The 19,905-nt window shown below is 28.9% G+C and overlaps 1 protein-coding gene across 1 annotated transcript in view; it reads left to right on the top strand.

Moving 5' to 3' along the window:
* The window catches only part of LOC129918163 (sialin), a 42,393-nt gene continuing 22,488 nt past the window's right edge, over nucleotides 1-19,905 (top strand). Inside the window, exons 1-2 of the mRNA XM_055998540.1 lie at nucleotides 1-501; nucleotides 7,632-7,682. Of these exons, the coding sequence (XP_055854515.1) occupies nucleotides 7,643-7,682 (40 nt within the window). The 5' untranslated portion in view covers nucleotides 1-501; nucleotides 7,632-7,642. The remainder of the gene's footprint in view (nucleotides 502-7,631; nucleotides 7,683-19,905) is intronic.

Genomic DNA, 19,905 nt, shown 5'->3' with positions numbered 1-19,905 from the left:
ATTCGTGGTTTCGTGGCGGCTACAACATCACTTCCTAAAAATAGTGTTTTCCGTCAATTTTATATATGAAAAAAGAGAAATATAACGAAGGAATACATAATTTAAAATTTTTTATAACCGTTTTATGGTGTTTTGTATTTTATATCAAATAATATTTAATTTTTGAATATTTTTTGTGCAACAAATATCAGAAAAGTGATATAAAACGTGCCAAGTGTTTGCCAAAATAAAGAACAAATTTGGCATTTGTTTAACAATTTTTTTTAAGATTTGAAAAAAAAAAAATCAGTATTCTAATATTTAGAATAAAATTAAATAGTAATTTAATTATAGTTTAAATAAAACTATAATTTATTCTAGCCGGTTTTGGTTAGAATTTAATTTAAAAAAAAGAGGTTAATAAACTTAGCAACATTGTGTCTAAACATTCACCTAAAAGAATAATCAAATTTAAATAAAATTAAATTTATTCTTTTTTTGTGTTCGATAAGAGTGTAAAAGGTATATAAATTAATAATAATCAAAAATAAATCAAGATTTATTAGTGCGAATTTATTTTGCACTTAAAATTAATTTTTTTTTGAAATTCGTTTGTGATTTTATCTTGTAGCAAAAAAAAATTACCCGCCACATGGCGACTTTTGGTTTTGGTCTATTTTCGTACTTTTTTTTCGGTGTTTCTTGTGTTTCTCTACTGAGGAGAGGGGTTTCGATAAATTAATTCTTAGAAGTGCTCGAGTCGATTCGAATACCTCTTCTAGTCGCTAAGTTGAAAAAAAAAAAAATATTTAGACCCTGACGAAGTGCAAGCACCACATGACAACAGCGAGTACTACCAACTATGTTTGTGGCGGCAAATAGTCATCCAAGACAACAACCACGTGTTTGAATAGTATTTTTTTATATGTTCGGCAGTTGTTGTTTTCTTCTTCTTTTTTTTTGAATTTTTATTCGTCTGGTTTGATTGTTGTTGTTTTTTTTTTCAAAGTGTTTAGAAGTTCATTGATAAACTTAAGGTGTTTCTTGTTGAATGGGAAGAATTTCTCGTTACTATTAAATAATTCAAGTGGTTGTAGTGGAAATCGATGAAGTGTATTTTAAAAAGTGCAAGGTGCTTCATGGTACAGTCGACTCCGGTTAAATGAAAAAAGTAATTTGAAGCATTTCTACCAACTCAAATGAAATATTAACAAATTGTAAAAAATGTTGAAATTAGTTAAATTTGACAAGTAAAAAAAAATTGTATGTCAACTGAAGTGAATATGACGTTTTTAAATTTTTCAGTTAATTGAAATTTTCATTTAAGCGGATTTGATTGTAGTTAGAAAGTGTTGGTGGATAGTTGAAGTGAAAAGATTATGATTACAAATTCAAGTCTCAAAGTTTATGAAGAGGTTGAAAAATGCAAATATGCCAGACTGGGACAGGTGTTGAATAAACTAATTAAAAAATTAAATATTGCAGTTTATGCGAAGAACATAACATCGATAGAAATTAGCTTAAGAATTTTTTTCAAGAAATTGTTTTATAGTTATGCGATGGTAATGATAATGATATGTTATTTAGGTGTTTGTTATGACTGTGATAATGATAACAATAGTAAAAATTACTTCAGTTGATTTTAATAACAAAATAATTTGAACTTTTACTAGGAAATGCTTTGTAAAAATATGTTAGTACCTATTTGATTTTTTTTTTAAGAAGTCTGTATCAACATTTGCATTGTGATGTGATCGTAGTGTGGTAGGATTGTTGTGATTCGAGCAATGATCCACTGCTACCTGTCCCTTGATAGGCAAATTTCCTGGAATGGTTGCGCTCAAAAAATTGTTTTTTAAATGATTTAATTAATTTTTAGAGAAGGTATATCTAATATAAGACATTAGAAAAAAAAAACAAAAATATTATTATTTTTTTGCTGCAGTAAACAAATAGATTTGTATAAAAGTTTTTAAAGGGGTTTTTGAGAAAATTTAGCTTGTTATATCACAGGTAAATAGTTTAATGTCCATTTTTAGTTATTGTCGTTAGATATTTTTTCAATTAAGATGCAATTTTTAAAGAAAATTTTCGTTTTAATTTCGAGTTATTTTCGTTTTCCAAAAAACAATAACGAGGTTAAATTTTTTCCTTTATTTTTTTAAAGATTAGTACAAAATCAGTCTATTACTGATAAATACTAGTTGATTTTGATGATTTTAAACTGCTTAAATCCGTATCAATGTTCGCATTTCCTAGATATTGTTTAACTATTGTTTTTTTTTCAAAAAAATATTTTATTAGCTTAAAGATAATGTATATTTAATTACCTCTTAAATTGCTTGTCAGAGCTAAACGTCTTGTGAAGTGTCAAGGCCTTTCATTTTTCAAATTTTTAAGAAATGGTTTTATTAAAATTCTCCTACAGCCACAACCACTTTTTTACTACACTTGGTTTATAATTTTGTACATTATATTCTTATGATTTATATGATGTTTAATTTCAAAAGAATATCGAAAACCAAAATATCGGTTTTTTCCTATTATATTTCCCAAAGTGCTTATGAGTGGTTACTAAAATTTTGTAGATTATATCCTTATCATTAAAAATAATATTTACTTTTCATTTGGTCAGAACTCAAAAACTAGGTTTTTTATTTTTCTCCAAAAAAATTAACTATTTTGTTGAATAATTTGAATTCGGTTTGTAGGCTATCATAAATGTCTGTTAATAAAGTAGAAATATGTATTCCAGTTGAAATAGCTAGGCTGAAAATTGGCACATGCCTTTGAATCGTCATTAAAAACAGATTGCGAAAAGTCTCCCTCGATCTGTCAAAACTTATTCAATGTCGAATATTTCGGTGTTTCGTATATTAAAGCAGTTTAAATAGCGTTTAAAGCTCATGTGATTCTTTTAAAAAGAGTCAAACATTGCAGTTAATTTTTAATCTTACTCCAAAAACCTGAAGTTTAAGAAAAATATTTTTGTTAAACTTTAGTAGACTGACATTTTTTTTTTTGAAAATAAGCTCCGGGTTCATACATTGTATTAGCTATTGTTTCGAAGGTATTACATTTCAAAGAAGATTGGGAACCGTAAATATTGTAATACACTGGCTTTTTCAATGTTAGTTTTTTTGTCTTATTATTCCAATTTGGAGTTACTTTTTCCCAATGTGAATTTTGAAAATTATCTAGACGTAGCTCTAGGATTTCATTACGGGTGGGGTTACCTCAGACCGAACAACATTTTTCTTAGGAATCACAATACTTTGTATCAACTTTATTTAACTGCAGCGTCAGCGAGGAAGATTTTTTTAAATAAATAAATTTGAACCATTCTTAGGCTTTATACAAAAAATTTGTTCGTACAATTTTATATATAAAAACATTGAAAAATGGAATATTTCTCGCACTGAAATTTTTTAGCAAAAATTTGATATATTCTATTATATCAATTAAGTTCTAAATTAAATCGGGAATTCTTAAAACTAAATATTTTAAATAATCCAAGTTGTTTGGCATAAACTAAGTACTTCACGTTGCAATTAAACTATAAATTATAATTGTTAATTTTTTAATTTGAAACAATTTTAAATAAAAAGCTTAAAATATAACGAAATGTTTTACATATGTACTACACTCTCTGAATAAATGAATACATTTATTTTCGTTTATACACTGGATTTAAGCTTCACATAGAACAAAAGTGGGTAACAAGCAACTGAAGATATCTCGGACAGTAGAAAAGATATCGGAAAGATTTAAATAGATTTAATGGTAATATTTCAAAAACGAGATGTGATTGAATATTTCTGTCTTCGGATTCGAGTTCAGCAACCCTTGGGAAAAGTATAGTTTTGTCTCTGCACCAAAAACCTTGTAGAAATACTTGTGTTATTTAAAGGGTTCTTAAAAGAACATTAACATGATGCTTTAGGAAATGAACAATGAGGTAAAAACTAGTTTTTTTTTTTGAAAAATCCCTTAAAAAACGTTGTAATGGACCAAAACATTTTTGTTTTTCCTTATAAAAACTTCATTGACAGCTTCTTTAACGATACAAATTGGTAGAGACTTTAAGGGAGATTTTCAGATAGGTAATTGAATTACTAAAATACACAAACAAAAGATTTAGTGCTGCACATATTAGACTTCTATTTGTTTATAATATATCTTTTGATTTTCTGAAAAAAAAATTTCGGGGGGGGAGTTAAACCCCATAACCCCTCCCCTAAATACAGCTATGATCTGTATTACACGTCTAGTAACACAAGGCGTGGAAATATTTTAACTCATCAATAAACTATTTCAACAATGTATAGATACAAGCACTAACATCACATTTTTTACAATGAAAAAGGTGTATTAGATTAAACTAGGTGATGTGACTGATGACTGATGAATGCAATATAAGCGCCATTTTATCTTGTACCTGTTGTAGTTACCTCAATCTTTTTTTTCATGTTTTTTTTTTAAATAAATATCAGAAAAAAAAGATAAGTAATACAAATGTGAAAATAAATAGATAGAATTGTTCATTTGATTTAGCTTCTAACGTGCTATGAATATGAAATGCAAATTTTTATATTTTTGACGAACGTGACACTGGCACGAGACAAATCGTGTGACAGCATTTACCCTACGTCTTGATGAGACCAATGACATTATTACTTGTCAAATAATAAAATTGTGACAAACACCAAAATTAGTCATCATTCATCACTCTATGAATGAACAACAAGTGATGATGAAAAATGAATGTATTCATAAATTATCAAAGAATTAGCTGAATTACTGAATATTAAATTAAAAATATGATAAAAAGGTGTGGTACAGTTGGCACGAAACATCATAAGCACGTGATGAAGTTTTTTTTTAATCATTAAAAATGCATCATCAGTGAAGTGAAATCGTCCTTTAAGTGGTGAAAGTATCTTCAATTTTATTTTGTTTCCGAAGATACTAATATAATTGCAAGTGATTTTTAATAGTTTCCAAGTAAAAGGTAAACAGCTTTAGGATTATTATTTTACTTTTTCAAGAAAAGATCGTAAAACACAAATTACCATAAATATTAGTGCATTTTGCATGCGAAGATGCGTGGGCATATCGGTGATGGTATGTGAAAGCAATGCAAATGCAAATCTACCTACACACGTTAAGTTTATCGAAGATACAATATCTAAGTTTGAAGGAAACCATTTGATCGGTGGAAAAATGAAAATTTTAATAAAACAGGAAATAGGCATAAATAAAAACCGGACATATTTGTTTTTGTCTGTATTATAACGATGCCGGTCAAGTATGCCGGTAGAGAAACTATAGAAAAGGAAATAACAAAAAAAAGAAAAAAAATTAAAAGAAAGTGAGAGAGAACAAATGCGAAAAAAGATAAATTATTAGTTTTTTTGTATGTCTTTCTGTGGCTCAGAAAAGATCTGTTGGATTAATGCCAATAATGCCAAATGAAGGTGTATGTTAGTTTTCCGTTTGTCGATTTGGCTGAATAAATGAAAATGTCTGAAAGTCTGTTTAGACTGACGTCATTTTCACATTTTATTCTATACATGTAGATATGTGTAGATCATTAATTTTATTCCAAAGCCCAAAAAAAAAAAAACAAAAATTTCGATTTCTGATTTTCTTCCATTTTTTTTTTAATTTATCGGCAAAAGAGAATAAATGAAAAACAGACAATTTTTAATGAATTCAAAAAGTACAAAAATATGTTTACAAGTGAATATAAAATGCTTGAAACATTTGTTCATTTGTTTTGCATTCATCGCCATTTGTTTACTTATTTTTATAATTTTTTTTTTATTCAAAGAAATACAAAAGTATTGTTTACCTTGAACAAATATATCTATACTTATATTAAGAGAAAATAAAAAAAAAAATTTTTACACAATTTTTGCAACAGACAAAGAGCGAAAAATATGTTTATCATCAACACTCCCATTGAACTGCATCATTAAATATCGATTGTAAAGCATTTTGCGCTTGCTTGTTGTAAATGTCGGTGTCGGTAATCGGTGTTTTTGTTGTTGTCATGTAGATCATCAGTTTATAATTAAAACAAAATTATGCTCTTGAAATTGTACTGCATGAAGCGAAAGATCTTTTTCTTTATAAAACAGATGCATATCGTATCGATGTATTTAGTAATTAAGCTTTTATATAGCAACCAGTTTTATATAGTTGGTGCACTCTATAATTAGTGCAAAGTCATGATCTTTGGTGACGCACAATATTTTATTTATAATTTTAAATAGATATACGAGGTGTGGGATGGATATTTTTAAATTGAATTTATAAATGTTAATTAAGATAGGTAAGACGTTAAATTTTGACAAAATTATTTTGTAAAATTTTGATTTGTTTTTTGAAAATGAAGGTTAGACTATGGGACTTAGTTAAAAAAGCGTGGATTCTCTTTACCCTTTTTTCAGTTTTTGCTAATTTTTTCCCTGAAGAACTGGTTAATAGCTTAATAATTTTTGTGGCAAAGCCTTATGTCCAAAATAAGAACTAAAAAAAATCATCATATGAAACTAATATAAAATGCAAATAATGGTAGGTTTAATAATAGAACTTTGTGTGGAAAATCAAGAAAAGAGTTCGTGCGGATTTCCATAATTGTTCAGTGTGCAGCAAAATGTATGACACAGTGAATATTTTTTTTATTTACATTTGAAAGAGTTTAACATCAAGCTCTCTTTTCAAAAATGTATGCTTATGGTTTAAACGATTCTTTGGTGAAATGGATTAGAAATTATCCTTGGAACGTATCAATACAAGTTGTATTTAATGGATTCGAATCAAATATCCACGAAATCAATGCTGGCGTTCCTCAAGGCTCCGTTTTATCACCCATCCTTTTTCTTGTTTTCATCATTGACAAGGTTTTCAGTGGTCGGTATGTGCTTTACCGACCACATACTTGAGTTTGAAATGGCTAAAACTACTGCCGCTAAGCGCTTTGGGTACCTCGGTCGTCGGTCGTTGTGCGTGAGACCAAATACTCTATTTTTAGACCTAAAGATTAACTAACGCCAGAAACGTTTCTTGCAGTATTCACTTTATTTTTGTTGTTATGATTTTTCTCCCAAGAAGATTATCAAAAAACAAAACCAACTTCCATGGCTAAAACTGGGTTTTATGGTTTTTCTAATAGTTCCTATGGCCCGAACTGAACGAAATTGGCAGCCAGCTTTCCAATACAAAAAGAATTATCAAAATTGGTTCACTCAGTCCAAAGTTATGAGGTAACAAACACAAAAAAAAAATACAGTCGAATTGAATACCTCCTCCTTTTTGGAAGTCGGTAAAAATCACCAAAAACTGAAAATGTGTTGTACCGAAAACTTAGAATTTTCATTGGCTGGATCTAACAGTCTACTTCTTCTTCAGATCTTCAGACAGGCTTATAAGGAGATTTAATTAGAAGGATGCATTAAAGCTACAAAAGACCAGACAGTCAGTATTGCTGAAAATATGTATTTCCGTAGTCAGTCCAGTAGGGAATATTGACATCTCTTTGAATTTAAAAAATTAATTGAACAAAATCAAACCTCATACTTTTCTTATATTCAATTCTTTTATTAGAATATCAATTTATAAATTTTTCTTGTATTTTTTTTTTGCAGGTGCACAAGGAATGTCTAACCCGGATAAAAAAGGACTCAGTAAAATAAGCAGTAAGTACTATAAAATTCCAGAAAATTCACACAAAAGCTAGTAAACAAAAATTTGTGTTCTCAATAAAATTAATAACACTTTTGATGAAGAAGATAGTTCTTTGATCATCATCTTCGTCATCACTCTTAATTGTTTTGTGTGTCCTCGATGTTTGAATATTTTATGTCATTGTTTGATTAAGTGAAAACAAATAAGATCAATAAAAAAAAGAGAATCTTCTTCTGAAAAAAAAAAAAAAATAAATAAATTGTATTTTTATCATACATGTGTATTTATATTGAATCAATTGAGAGACAAATTGATTAGTGACATGTTTAAGGTTTATAGGTTATGGTGACATCTTAATTAAAATGTCAATGCATAGTTCAATGAAAGCAAATGTTTTTTCTTTCAATTTTACAATTTCATTAAATTTCTGTGAGAAAAAAAATTAATAGTTTTTCGTGTTTTTTTTTGGAAATACCCACTAAAACAAAACAACTGTTGGTATGTCTACTAACTTATCTAAGTTAATACATGTTGTCAAAATACACACTCTCTGCTAAGCAAATTTGTTGTATGGCGTCATATTCTTTTAACAAAAAAAAAAAAAAAAAAACTACAAGAGGGGGTAGAATAAATTTTTTGCGTTGTTTCATTATCAGTTGCTATGCTACGCAATGTTTAACAAAGTTTACCCAATTGGTCGATACCAACCAACAACCACCTCCTTTCACAATTATATTTGAGAATAACAAAATTTTTTATTATTATTTATTCGATAACAATACCAGGCGTATTGATAAGATGGAAATTTGCGGTGGCGTTCAAGATATTCAACTGTTCTAACAATATTAGTGGCGGTGATTCCTTGTTTTTTTTTTAGAGAAAGAATTGGAATTGAACAAATTGACAATCGTTCCCAAATGAATATTTATTTTATTTCAAGAGTAACACAAGTGTCTTTGGATGTAGGAATAAACATTAAAGATAGATACAAAAAAATTGGCGAACAAATTTTTGGCACGATTTATTGATTAAACTTGACGTCAGCATTGAACTGGATTGAATCGATTTGATTGAAAAAATATACTAAATTGCTTCAATGACCCTGCGTCAGTATTTATTTTTTTTTTTTTTTACCAAATTATTTTAAAATCATAAATGTTACCACACGTTTGTAAAAAAAGGTTGAGAAAATAGCCTCTTGGCACGTTTTCGAAAATAATATTGAATGATAACTTCAGCTAAGAAGACACAACAAGGAAACAATGACCTCCGGTCCGAATTTCGATAATTGAGCTGGTGCATTTCATGTTTCGAGATATTTAAAGCTTTGCCTTAGTTAAATGTTAAGAAATTCAGGTGATCCATTTTGGATTATTAACATGTTAAATTTTTAAACGCATTTAAATTTATTAAAATTCATCAAGGAAAGTTAACGGTTTTTTTGTTGTCTCCAAATAGACTTTTACCTATTTTATTAGGTAATAATAAAAATTATGAAAAATTAAAAACAAACATAAATAATATAAGTCCATATTTTTTTATAGAAGTTTATTTTTTAGGTGTTAAGAGTAAAAATAAATTAAAAACAACTTATTTTCATGATAAATTAAATACATTAAGGTCCAATTTATTCACACTCCATTAAATTTAAAGTCGCCATTAAAAAAGGGAAATTTTAAAATTTGTATGCGATTTGACAGTTTTATAATTTTTAATGGAGCCTTTAAAAATAATGGAGAGTGAATAAATTGGGCCTAAGAACAACTTATTTTCATTAAAATAAATAATAAAGTTTATTAGGAACTGATTTATATTTATTTAGTTAATAAACTTAAATAAAAATTTAAAATAATATAGTCTAAGAGCCAGGAGCAGATTTCTTGCGTGAGAGGTAACCGATTCATATGAATGTCAGAGGTAGCGTGGGTCATGGTGATGACGATTACCTTAGTCTGCCTGTATTTATTTGGGGCGTTGCCGTTGTCGAGAAAAAACGCATCAAAAGTACAATTTTTCTGAAAATCAATTAAGTGAGGGTAACCACTTAAAATTTATAGATATAACCAACGCCACATACTCACTGATAACAAATATACCAATGGCAGACATTTTAAGTGGGGCCAAACCCCCGGCAGACTGTCCCGAAAATGCGTTTTTTTTTGGCGTTTTTAGACCAAACCCTCGGCAGACGGTTTCGAAAATGCAGTTCTTCTGAAAATTGATTCATTTAGGGTAACCACTTGAAATCAGTCGCATCCTGTAGCGGTGGGCGCCCTGATGACAAAAATACCCATGGCAGACATTTTGAGTGGGGCCAAACCCCCGGCAGACGGTCCCGAAAATGCAGTTTTTCTGAAAATTTATTTATTTTACTTTTTCACATAACTCGCGTATTATTGGACCTAGCAGAAAAAAATGTATAGCAATCTTGAAGATAATTTAATTTCCTACAGAGTTTAGAGTTTAAGAGTTAGGGTGGTTTTTTTTTTAAGCAAGTCAAAGGGTGATTTTCTTATTTTCGTCATATCTCTTTTATTTGAGCTTTTTTAAAAATTAATTTGAAGTAAAAGTTGTAGATCTTTTTATTACCTTCATTAATTAGATTAACGGTTTTTCGATTTGACAGACCGTTTTCGATCTGTAGGAAAAAAACGTCAAAAAGATTGCAATTTTTTATATAGGAAAAAGGTTCTACATAGTACAGGGTTATTTGCAATAGATGTAACAAAAAACCTAGGCGTGTAGGTTGCACTCAGGCAAGAAAAAAAATCGTATAGTTTTAGGTGGGGATGGACAAAGAGATTGCAATTTTTTATATAGGAAAAAGCTAAAAAAAAAAAAGTACAGGCATTGCTTTGTCCCGACAAAAACTCGATACGTCATTTAAAATTTGTTATTACCGTTATATCATAACTTTGAAATAATATTGAGATGTCATTCAAATAAAAGCTGTGTAAGTTCTGTATTTGAGATTTCATTGGAGAAAGAATGTCAAAAAATCAAACAGCCAAGAATTTAATTCTACTTTGACCCTGATTAGGTTTCTTCAAATGGGTATCAAAATGGAAGGTGATGATTAATTTTTGTAAGACCCATGACAGAATCTTCCACAAAAAAATATGACTTAATGGATTAAAAAGTTATTTATCCATCTTTTTGTGATGACACATGTTGGTTTAAGTTCTAAAAGAAAACTATATCAAATTTCTTATTAAATTAGAGTAAACTATACTCGTTTCCTTTGTTTTTCTATGATATCAATTGAAAGGAAAAAACTTTCCTCGATGTTCTCCATCGATTACGATATTATTTTTTTTTTTTCTATCTAAATGAGATTGTTTCTAAAAATAAATAAATACATCACAGAATATATTCCTTTTGGTATCAAATTGAAAATAATTAAATAATTTCCCATCACTAACTTGGTGCGTGATTTATGTAGTTGCATTTTTTTCCTTTTCCTATTTATAGATATAGTACATCTTTTTTTTTTGTGATTATCTTTGGCAAATTTATGGCATTTAAAAAAGACTTAAAGTCCACTTGCGTCATTAATCCTCTTTAACTTAAAAAATATTAGTTCAATGACATTGCACCTCTAATAACTTGTTCAATTTAACAATGCTGTCTACTCGCCTTTATTAAAAGTTCATTAGTACAAAACACGTTGAAAGGAGTGTCATTGAAATAAAAACCGCATTAAATGAGGATACCTGTCTGTTTTGCACGTTTCCTTTAATCCACTATCCTAATAATAAATTAAAGTAATTAAAACATAAATTACGCAGTGACATGATGTCAGTTTAAGTCTACTATCTTTTGACATGTGTCAGTTTTTCTATATGTTTATTATTTGCACATTCGATGACATTGTTTGTTTGTTTTAACAGTTACACCCACAGGAAATTATTCGTCGTCGTTCGTAAATCGTAACGTCCATGACCTCAATTAAATAAAACAAAATCAAAAGAATATTAAAGAGAATTTTATTTTTAGTTAATTTCAGTCAAAATAACAAAAAAAAAAAAACTGTTTTGTTCATTTATGTGAATAGAATGGATGGAATTTAATTAGGTGCTTGACCGAAATATCTCGTGTTAATGAGCAATCAATATTGACTACGTATTGTGTCTGCTTCACGTTAATATCACGCGATGTTATTTTGTGTAGACTTGGTGGAACTAAGAAATTTGTGGCGTTTTAGACCGGAACGTAGGTACATTATTATAATAACGAGAGATGATTGAATAGCTTTATGAAGGGTGGTCTGGTCAGTGATGACTGATGAGGATGTTTCTAATGAGTTAAGTAGTTTTTTTTACTCATTGACTTAATATATATGGACTGCTAGAAGCATATTCAGGTTGGTTCCACTTGTTTCTTCGCGATACTAGCGCCCTAAAAAAAAGCGGAGAATAAGTGCAACATTTTTGACGAAGTGCGAAAGGAACAAATATAGAAAAACAGAGAAAGCACTATCTTTTAACGACAGATGTCATTCACTAAAAGTTTCCTCTTTTCGCCGCCTAAGGTTATACCTTAATTTTTGTATGGAAAAGTCAAACGACTAGTAGTCCATATATAGTAGGTCAATGTTTTTACTTATAAATTTTATTGACTTATTCATTTTTTGACAATCAAGTTGAAAAAATTGTTGAAATTGAAGTCATAAATAGATCTCTTTAGAAATAAAAAAAATCGGTTATTACACGGTGTTACAAAAATGAGGTTTCAAAATATACGCGGGCGGAGACCTATCAGGTTTTGTAGAGCTAGTCGCACTGATTACGAAACGGTATTTGAAAATCCCCTAACACTCCCAAAATCTGGAGTTACGGGCAAAAAACGGTTTTTTTGACCTTCACCCATTGAAAAAATTCTAGCTTCGTCAATTTTTTACCGTTTCTGATAGAAGATAAATAATACCTTTTCAACAATGTATAAAACATGTAACTCGGTTAAACCACTTAGAATTTATAAGCTGTCAAAGTTCAAAAATTACATTTTTTTCGTCATTTGCCCAACTTCTTCATCAATTTAAAGTATATGTTTTCAAAACAACATGCTATTTAAAAAATATATTATAAAACTATATCTATTTCCCAATCAATCGAGGTATTTTTTATGACAATCACTTCAAATTGGCTTAGAAAAAAATTTTTCGATACAGAAATTCGAACTTTTAGGTATAAAACGAAAATGTTGTTTCGGCACGTAGTAGGATAACTTGGGCGCCAGGATTTGATAACGGGTTTTTGTAGAAGAGCTCAATACAAACATTTTTTTCTTTGGGAAGGGGGTCTATCTCTCCCCGTTTAGGTGGAAGGGCATTTTTCTAAAAAAAATTATCAAAATAAAAAAAAATTATTAAAAAACTACGGCAACACTTACAGTAATAAATTATACCATTTCCGAAAGGCAAAATTGTACATTTGATTCTTATTTTTAAATCAATATAATATAACCAATACTTTTTGAAATAATCGATTACAAAGTTAAAAATAGGCGAAAAAACTCATTTAAAACTCATTTTATACTATTTTTGTCCATACTGTGAATTTTAGTAAAAAATATTACTCACACAGAAAACTGCCTCAATTGTAGGGCTGTAAAAGTAACGACAAAATGAGTACCCGCATGTATACGTTACTTTTGATACTAGTACCCGCATCAATAATATCGTTAATCGTTACTTTCGTATGTTTCGCATTTTTCGTATGTTTCGTGTATTTCGCATGTTTCGTTACTTTCGTTACTTTCGCATGCTTCGTGTGTTTCGTACATTTCGTATATTTCATGTATTTGATACGTTTCGTATGTTTGGTATTTTAAGTATGTTTTGTACATTGGTATAAGGGTGTACAATTTTTTTTTGAAAAAAACTAAAAACAATTTCTATAATCTAAGCTACATTTTAAGGTCATAAACATTAAAATTAGTTGCGGCATTCTCATGTAATAATATTCTTTCAGTAATCTTATCACAATTCTTTAGAGACCTTTATTTCAAAATTACAACGCGCAGATCTCGAAATATTAACACTTCAATACAACCATGTCGAACAATTTTTCATTTATTTTTTCTGTTGAGAGTGATTTTCAAACCTCGTTTTCTCTGCTTTTTTTTGTGTTGAAAATTTTGCACCGAAAATAAACTAATTTTTTGAAAAACCAAAAAACTTTTGTACAAAGCTAAATATCAATACCATTAACACCAAGGCCAAGTAAACTCCAGATAATTATCTGCAGTTAGCATTCTGACTATGGTTACGATACCGACACGAGATGCGAAATGCGACAAATTGAGTGTATCACTTCATTTCGTATCTCTTACATCGGATTTAGTATTGAAACTGGAATCGCGTCGTTACTCGTATGTTTCGTATCTCGTACGTTTCGTATGCTTTGTTACTTCAGTCCCCAGTAACGAAACATACGAGTAACGATATTGTTTAGAAAGTAACGTTTCGTTACTCGTTACTGAAGTGAATACCCGCATTTTAGTAACGAATACATACGATTTGCTACAGCTCTAGTCCCTGGGCTGCTATCGACGACGAAAAATTTGTTGCAGTAACCAATTATTTGGCTTTAAAATAACAAACTTATTTTGGACAGTTTTCATCAAAATGTTCTTATGTAATTTAGTAAGTTGCAATGTTTAGTTTGTTGACACAAATGGTGGTGACAACAATTTCTGAAGTATATATTGGATATGGTGTTCCACTTTAAGCAGAACAAAAACTGTTCCCTATATCTGTCTGTTCTTAGTACCGGGCAATTGGCTTCGATTCTACTGGTTTATTAACTTTTCAAGTTATTACAATTATTCAATGCAGTTATGTCCTTTGACATTAATTTTTATAGTTACGGAAAGATGCTAGAAATAACCTACAGCAAGCATAAAAATTCTGGTATTCAACAAAACCTGAAACTTTACACCTGTTGCTTAGCTGGGCATTTGCTAATGGTAACAAATAACAAGCCATTCATGGAAATAGTCTACAATCAAAACCAATTAACCAGTCTTAACCCTCTGTTGGCACACGGGTGCGAATTTGGCAGGACAATAATAAAAAAAATTACGATTTTTCAAAAAAGTGGTCACAAAAAGGTCTCGTTATAAGGATGAAAATATTTTTTTTTCGGAATTGTGAATACAATATTCGAATTCCTCGGAATATTCTACATCAATTTCATACTTGATTCTCTATAAAATATTGTGACCCAAAAAAGTTCTAGCGACATGAAAAAGTATAAACCAAATTCGCACCCGTGTGCCTATCACGTCACAAAAAAGAGGTGTGCCTACAGAGGGTTAATAAACTAGGATATGTAATTAAATAGCATGATTTTTTCCATTTTTACAAGGTTAAATAACACAATGTAACCTTTTTTAAGTACAAAAATGGAGAAATATTCCAATAAAATATCACGAACATTTTATCAATATTTAAAGGTAACGAGAAAATAACTTGAGATTAATATTTTATTTCTCCGAATCAATTGAACTCATTAATGGTTTTAATATCATCTAAAATCTTAAAAAGTTACATATCTTAATAATAATTTATTAATTAAATAATCAAAAGACAATAAAAAAAAAAACTCTGTTTACAAAAATCATGATTTCCTAGAAAGTCCAAGGTAAATTGTCTAGTCACCATCAAGCATCAAGTCACGCAGTTAGTATAACTCTCAGAATTGTTTATATATTTTTTTTGTTTTCTTTTGCAAATACAAGTGGGAGTTTTGCAATAATTTATGTAAACCGGCAAAATGGTGACCTTAGATAAAAAAGTCGTAATCTTGATGTTTGAATACAATCAACATAAATTATTTTAAATGAACTTGAAACTTATACCTACATACATGTTGTTAAGTTTTTGTTTTAATATTTTATCTTCTGACAAAATTAATGTGTGATTCCTATTATTATATGTACATAGGTGTCGCATATCAATCATTTATAATACAACATTTATCAATATTTATGCATTGTTCTAGCTTACCATATTTAAGTATCTATTTATTCACAAGCACAGTAAGAAAATATTATAAATTCAAGAATAAAAGTTTGAAGGAAAAAATAAAAAAAATTAAAAAAGAGGGTTGGACCTGACAGATCGACCTACTTATATTGCGCCTGATTTATTATCACTTAACCTTGAGATTTTGTATGTATAACGGTGAGAGAAATCGTAGCAGAATTTATAAAAAGCTTCATACGTAATGAAATGAGCAAAGTTGGTAGGAATTTATGGTATTGTCAAATTTGAATTAAATTTTGTTTATTTATAGGCTATGTAACAAGAAGTTGGTCCCAAATGATCTAAACTGATTTTCGAAAGATGGAATTCTTTGTTATTTATCAACAAAATTTCCAAAACTGTGAAAAACTTAAGATTTTTCTAACTTAAAATGTTTGCTAAATTTTTGCAGTTTCAGTTGTCAAGACTTTTTTTTGCATATACATAACCGAATACCAAAGACTAACAAAATGTAGGACTTTAGATTTTTATGAATAAATATTAGCTTTGGAATACAAAAAGGTCTTTTCTTCTTCCAAAAAGTATTTAACCAAACAACACAATTTGTTAAATAAAATATGATGATACCCTCTTAAAGGAATACGATTTCCGCTTAAAATAAGTGGAATCCGCTTCAATTCTGTTAAATTTAAGGTGAACTTCATTTCATTTAATAATAATTTTTATATTTAAAACATCGATCCCCAGTGGCTGCCATTTTTTTGCTTCCACTGTCTCCACATACAAATAAGAGGATTTTCCGCTTAAATTAAGTGGATTTTTCTTAAAATAGCGCATTCAAAAAATTAAGAAGATTTATCCGCATTATTTGAGACAAAAGTCATCTTGGCAAAAAACCATGCAGAAATCCGCTTAATTTAAAGTGGAATCCGCTTGTTTTTTTGGTTGTGTTTTTTCTCCGTGTATAGTAGTTTCTAATCTATTCAGAAATTAATAGAAAACTTTAAGATGACTCAAACTTGATAAATTAGTTTTCTGTATTTTGTGTTTTGTTACATTAATTAATTCCGTAGTTGATAAATTCTTGCTGATCATTGTCTCGGGGATCACCAATCATCATTAATTCTAAATAAATGATCTATTTGTTCCCTGAAGATTTCGAGTAAACAAAATTTCCCATCATAGACTTAGTTTAAAAGTCACTAATTCAGCAGTTCATTGACACAAAATTCAAAACCAATTTCCAACAACCCACATCATCCATTAAAACTTGTAGCTTTTTTGTTTTAATTATCATCAGTAGGTCATTAAAGTTAATCGTTTTATTCAAATGAATTTGTTTAAATTAACAAAACAAACTAAATAAATAATTCATTAATTCTATTGAAAATGATGCAACTTTATTTCCTTGTTGCATATGCATTGTAAGTTGTTGTTTACAAAAAATTTACAAAAAATATTTAGACCAAATCACTGTTTGTGTGGGCTTAGTGTAAACTTACATGCAAAACTTAAACACCCAAATTCCAAGCCATAAACTAGCAACTTAAACTGGATCTAACTAAAATTGCACGTATTAAACTAGTTTACTAGACATAGAGTGACTTTCTATTGTCGATTTGCGTTGAACATTTTGAAATCTTTTGATTTGATTAATGAATAATAATATATTTCTGAGAAATGAATATTATCACTAAAGCTATTTGTGTGCGACACCATCAACAGCGCCGCCACTAGCCGCCATATAACCATATCTGAACTCAATGTCCTAGTTCAGCTTTGTGTGAAGGAGAATGAATGACAAGCAGAATATAAAAATTCCACTGCGAAGTTTTTCCGAGAGATTAGCTAGCAATAATACGAAATAGGGTAAATTCGTCAATTATTGGCAGTTTAAAAATAATTTGTAGAAAATTAGTAAAATTTGATTATTAATTTGAAAATAAGCAGATGCCTTGAATAGTTATTCAACTGTTTTTCAGAAAGATATATTCAAAGTAGATTTTTTGACCGAAATTAACTTTGACAGCTGTCAAAAAAAAAAATTATTTTCAGACGAATTGAAGTAATATTTCTTTTTTCGTTCTTGTTTTGTTTACTTAATCGAAGTTAAGTTCGTTTCAAAAGACTCCAAGCCCCAATTCACCGAAAATAACCAGTGTAAACAAGTTAAAATTACCAATAACAAGTTTATTTACCCTATAATTAGCAAAAAATGTTGCCTAGAGGCAATAATGACAATACTATATTCCTATTTGCTATTGAGATAGTGGCCATAAGCAACAACTTGTGTACATACATACATTTTATTAAGTACATTTCTATATAAACATGCGGATAGCTATTATATTTTTTACTATGCGAACAAAGTTATAGGTGTAAGATGGAAGGCGAGCCCCCTTTTCAAATTGGCCTGTTCATGTATTTGTGCTTGCGTCATGCAAGATGTCTGAAAATAAAATCAACAACACTTAAATAAACAATATATTAATTGCAATAAAATTCTATTTTTATGATGTTTAATTTTTTGTTTTTGTATTTTACTCTGCAACTTAAATGTTGTGGTTTTGGTTTTCTTATCAATTAAAATTGTGGAATTCGGACTTTGGGCTGGTTTTTGCGTGCGTATTTTTTTTTTTTTTTTGCTTTTGTACCTTAAACGACTTATTTACTGTGTACATCGCAAAACTTAGGTCAATGTCAGTCTGATGACCCTTAATTTTCTTGAAACATGGATTAGTATTTATTAATGAAAAAGTGGGTTTCTTTGTTGCCAGGACAAACCCCAATTTTATTGAAGTCCCCATTCTTATCACATTTTTGTTTATCAGTTTGGAAAATTTGAGTACCTATGTCATATAAAGTGCATTAACTTTTTTACAGACTGCAGTTTGATAAACTTGAAATCTTTTTTGACACGAAAAAGCACTAAACTTTCAGCAAAATGATATCATTCATTTGTGTAAATTTTGCAATTGAAAGTCAAATAAACACCTAAGATTTAATGGAAATTTAATGGCAGCGTGTTATTTTGTGGTTTTATGATGTATTTTTAAGAAAGATAGAAATTATTTCTTATTTTTCGTTCAAACTTCTTCAAGCATCATTTTAACGTAGTACAACTGCAAGTCTTCATGACGTTATTGAGTATGTTTGTCGATTCAATGTCCGGGTATTATGCAATCTTTTTAAAGAGATAGCAAACACTTAAGTCCAGCATTAACCAGATCCGTTTTATCAATACTTGAAGAGTTGAGAAACAAAACCAGATAAATCCAATTTTAATTTTTTTTAAAGGAAACTGATTGAAACTTGAAAGAAACATTGCATTTTTGTTTTACTTTGTAAAAATAAGTGTCAAAATTATAAAAAAAAACTCTCTGGGGGGGTTTTGGAATTAATTTTTTTGGACCAAAAATAACGGTCATATAAAAATTTCGGCTCCAACGATTTTGTTAAAATAACTCAAATGTTAGTTTTTAGGCAAGGTCTATCTTTTCTAAGAAACATTTTTTTTTCGAAAATCACTATTAACGGTAGGTACCTGCCATAGAACCGTTTTTTTTTTTAATCTGATTTTCTGCTAAACTACTAATGCAATTGCAACGAATTTATGATTCTTAACCAAGGGCATTTATATTATTTTAATATACCTAATTCAGAAATAAAATTTTGAAACAAGTAATTTTTGGATTAAAAAAAAATTTGAATTTTTTGTTTTTAAATCAAATTTTCGAAAACGGAACATTGAATTTTTTTTAAATTTTAGTTTTAGATGTTGATTAGTAATTTCTACAAAGTTGCATACCAATTTTATTTTTTAATTTTTTTTAAAATCATTTAAAAAATAGCTCGACCGATTTTGAAAATTTCTTTCCAAAAATACATTTTAATAAAAGAAATCAAATTGCATACTTCTCTAGGAGCTCAATTTGCTTTTAGGTGTTGTTATGCACCTTTGAAAAACGAATTTGTTGTTTTTTTTTTCATATACATTTTCGAAATTTCTATTTAAAAACTATTCATTTTAGCAACTTTAAGTTTTTTCGACCCAGTCATGCATTTTTTTTTTCCAATAAAAAGAGTAATTAAACTACTGAGTTGTAGAATAAATTTAGCTCAACTTTAAAAATGTCCTTTTCTGCTTACTCATTCTTTTATTTGGAAAGTGCTGATGCATTTGGACATTCCAAGAAAAAAAAAAAACTTGAATGATTGAGCGTATCTAATAATTTTATTAAAAA

Source organism: Episyrphus balteatus, chromosome 1 (assembly GCF_945859705.1).
Source record: "Episyrphus balteatus chromosome 1, idEpiBalt1.1, whole genome shotgun sequence".
Lineage (NCBI taxonomy): Eukaryota > Metazoa > Arthropoda > Insecta > Diptera > Syrphidae > Episyrphus > Episyrphus balteatus.
This window is presented reverse-complemented; position numbering and strand designations above follow the sequence as displayed.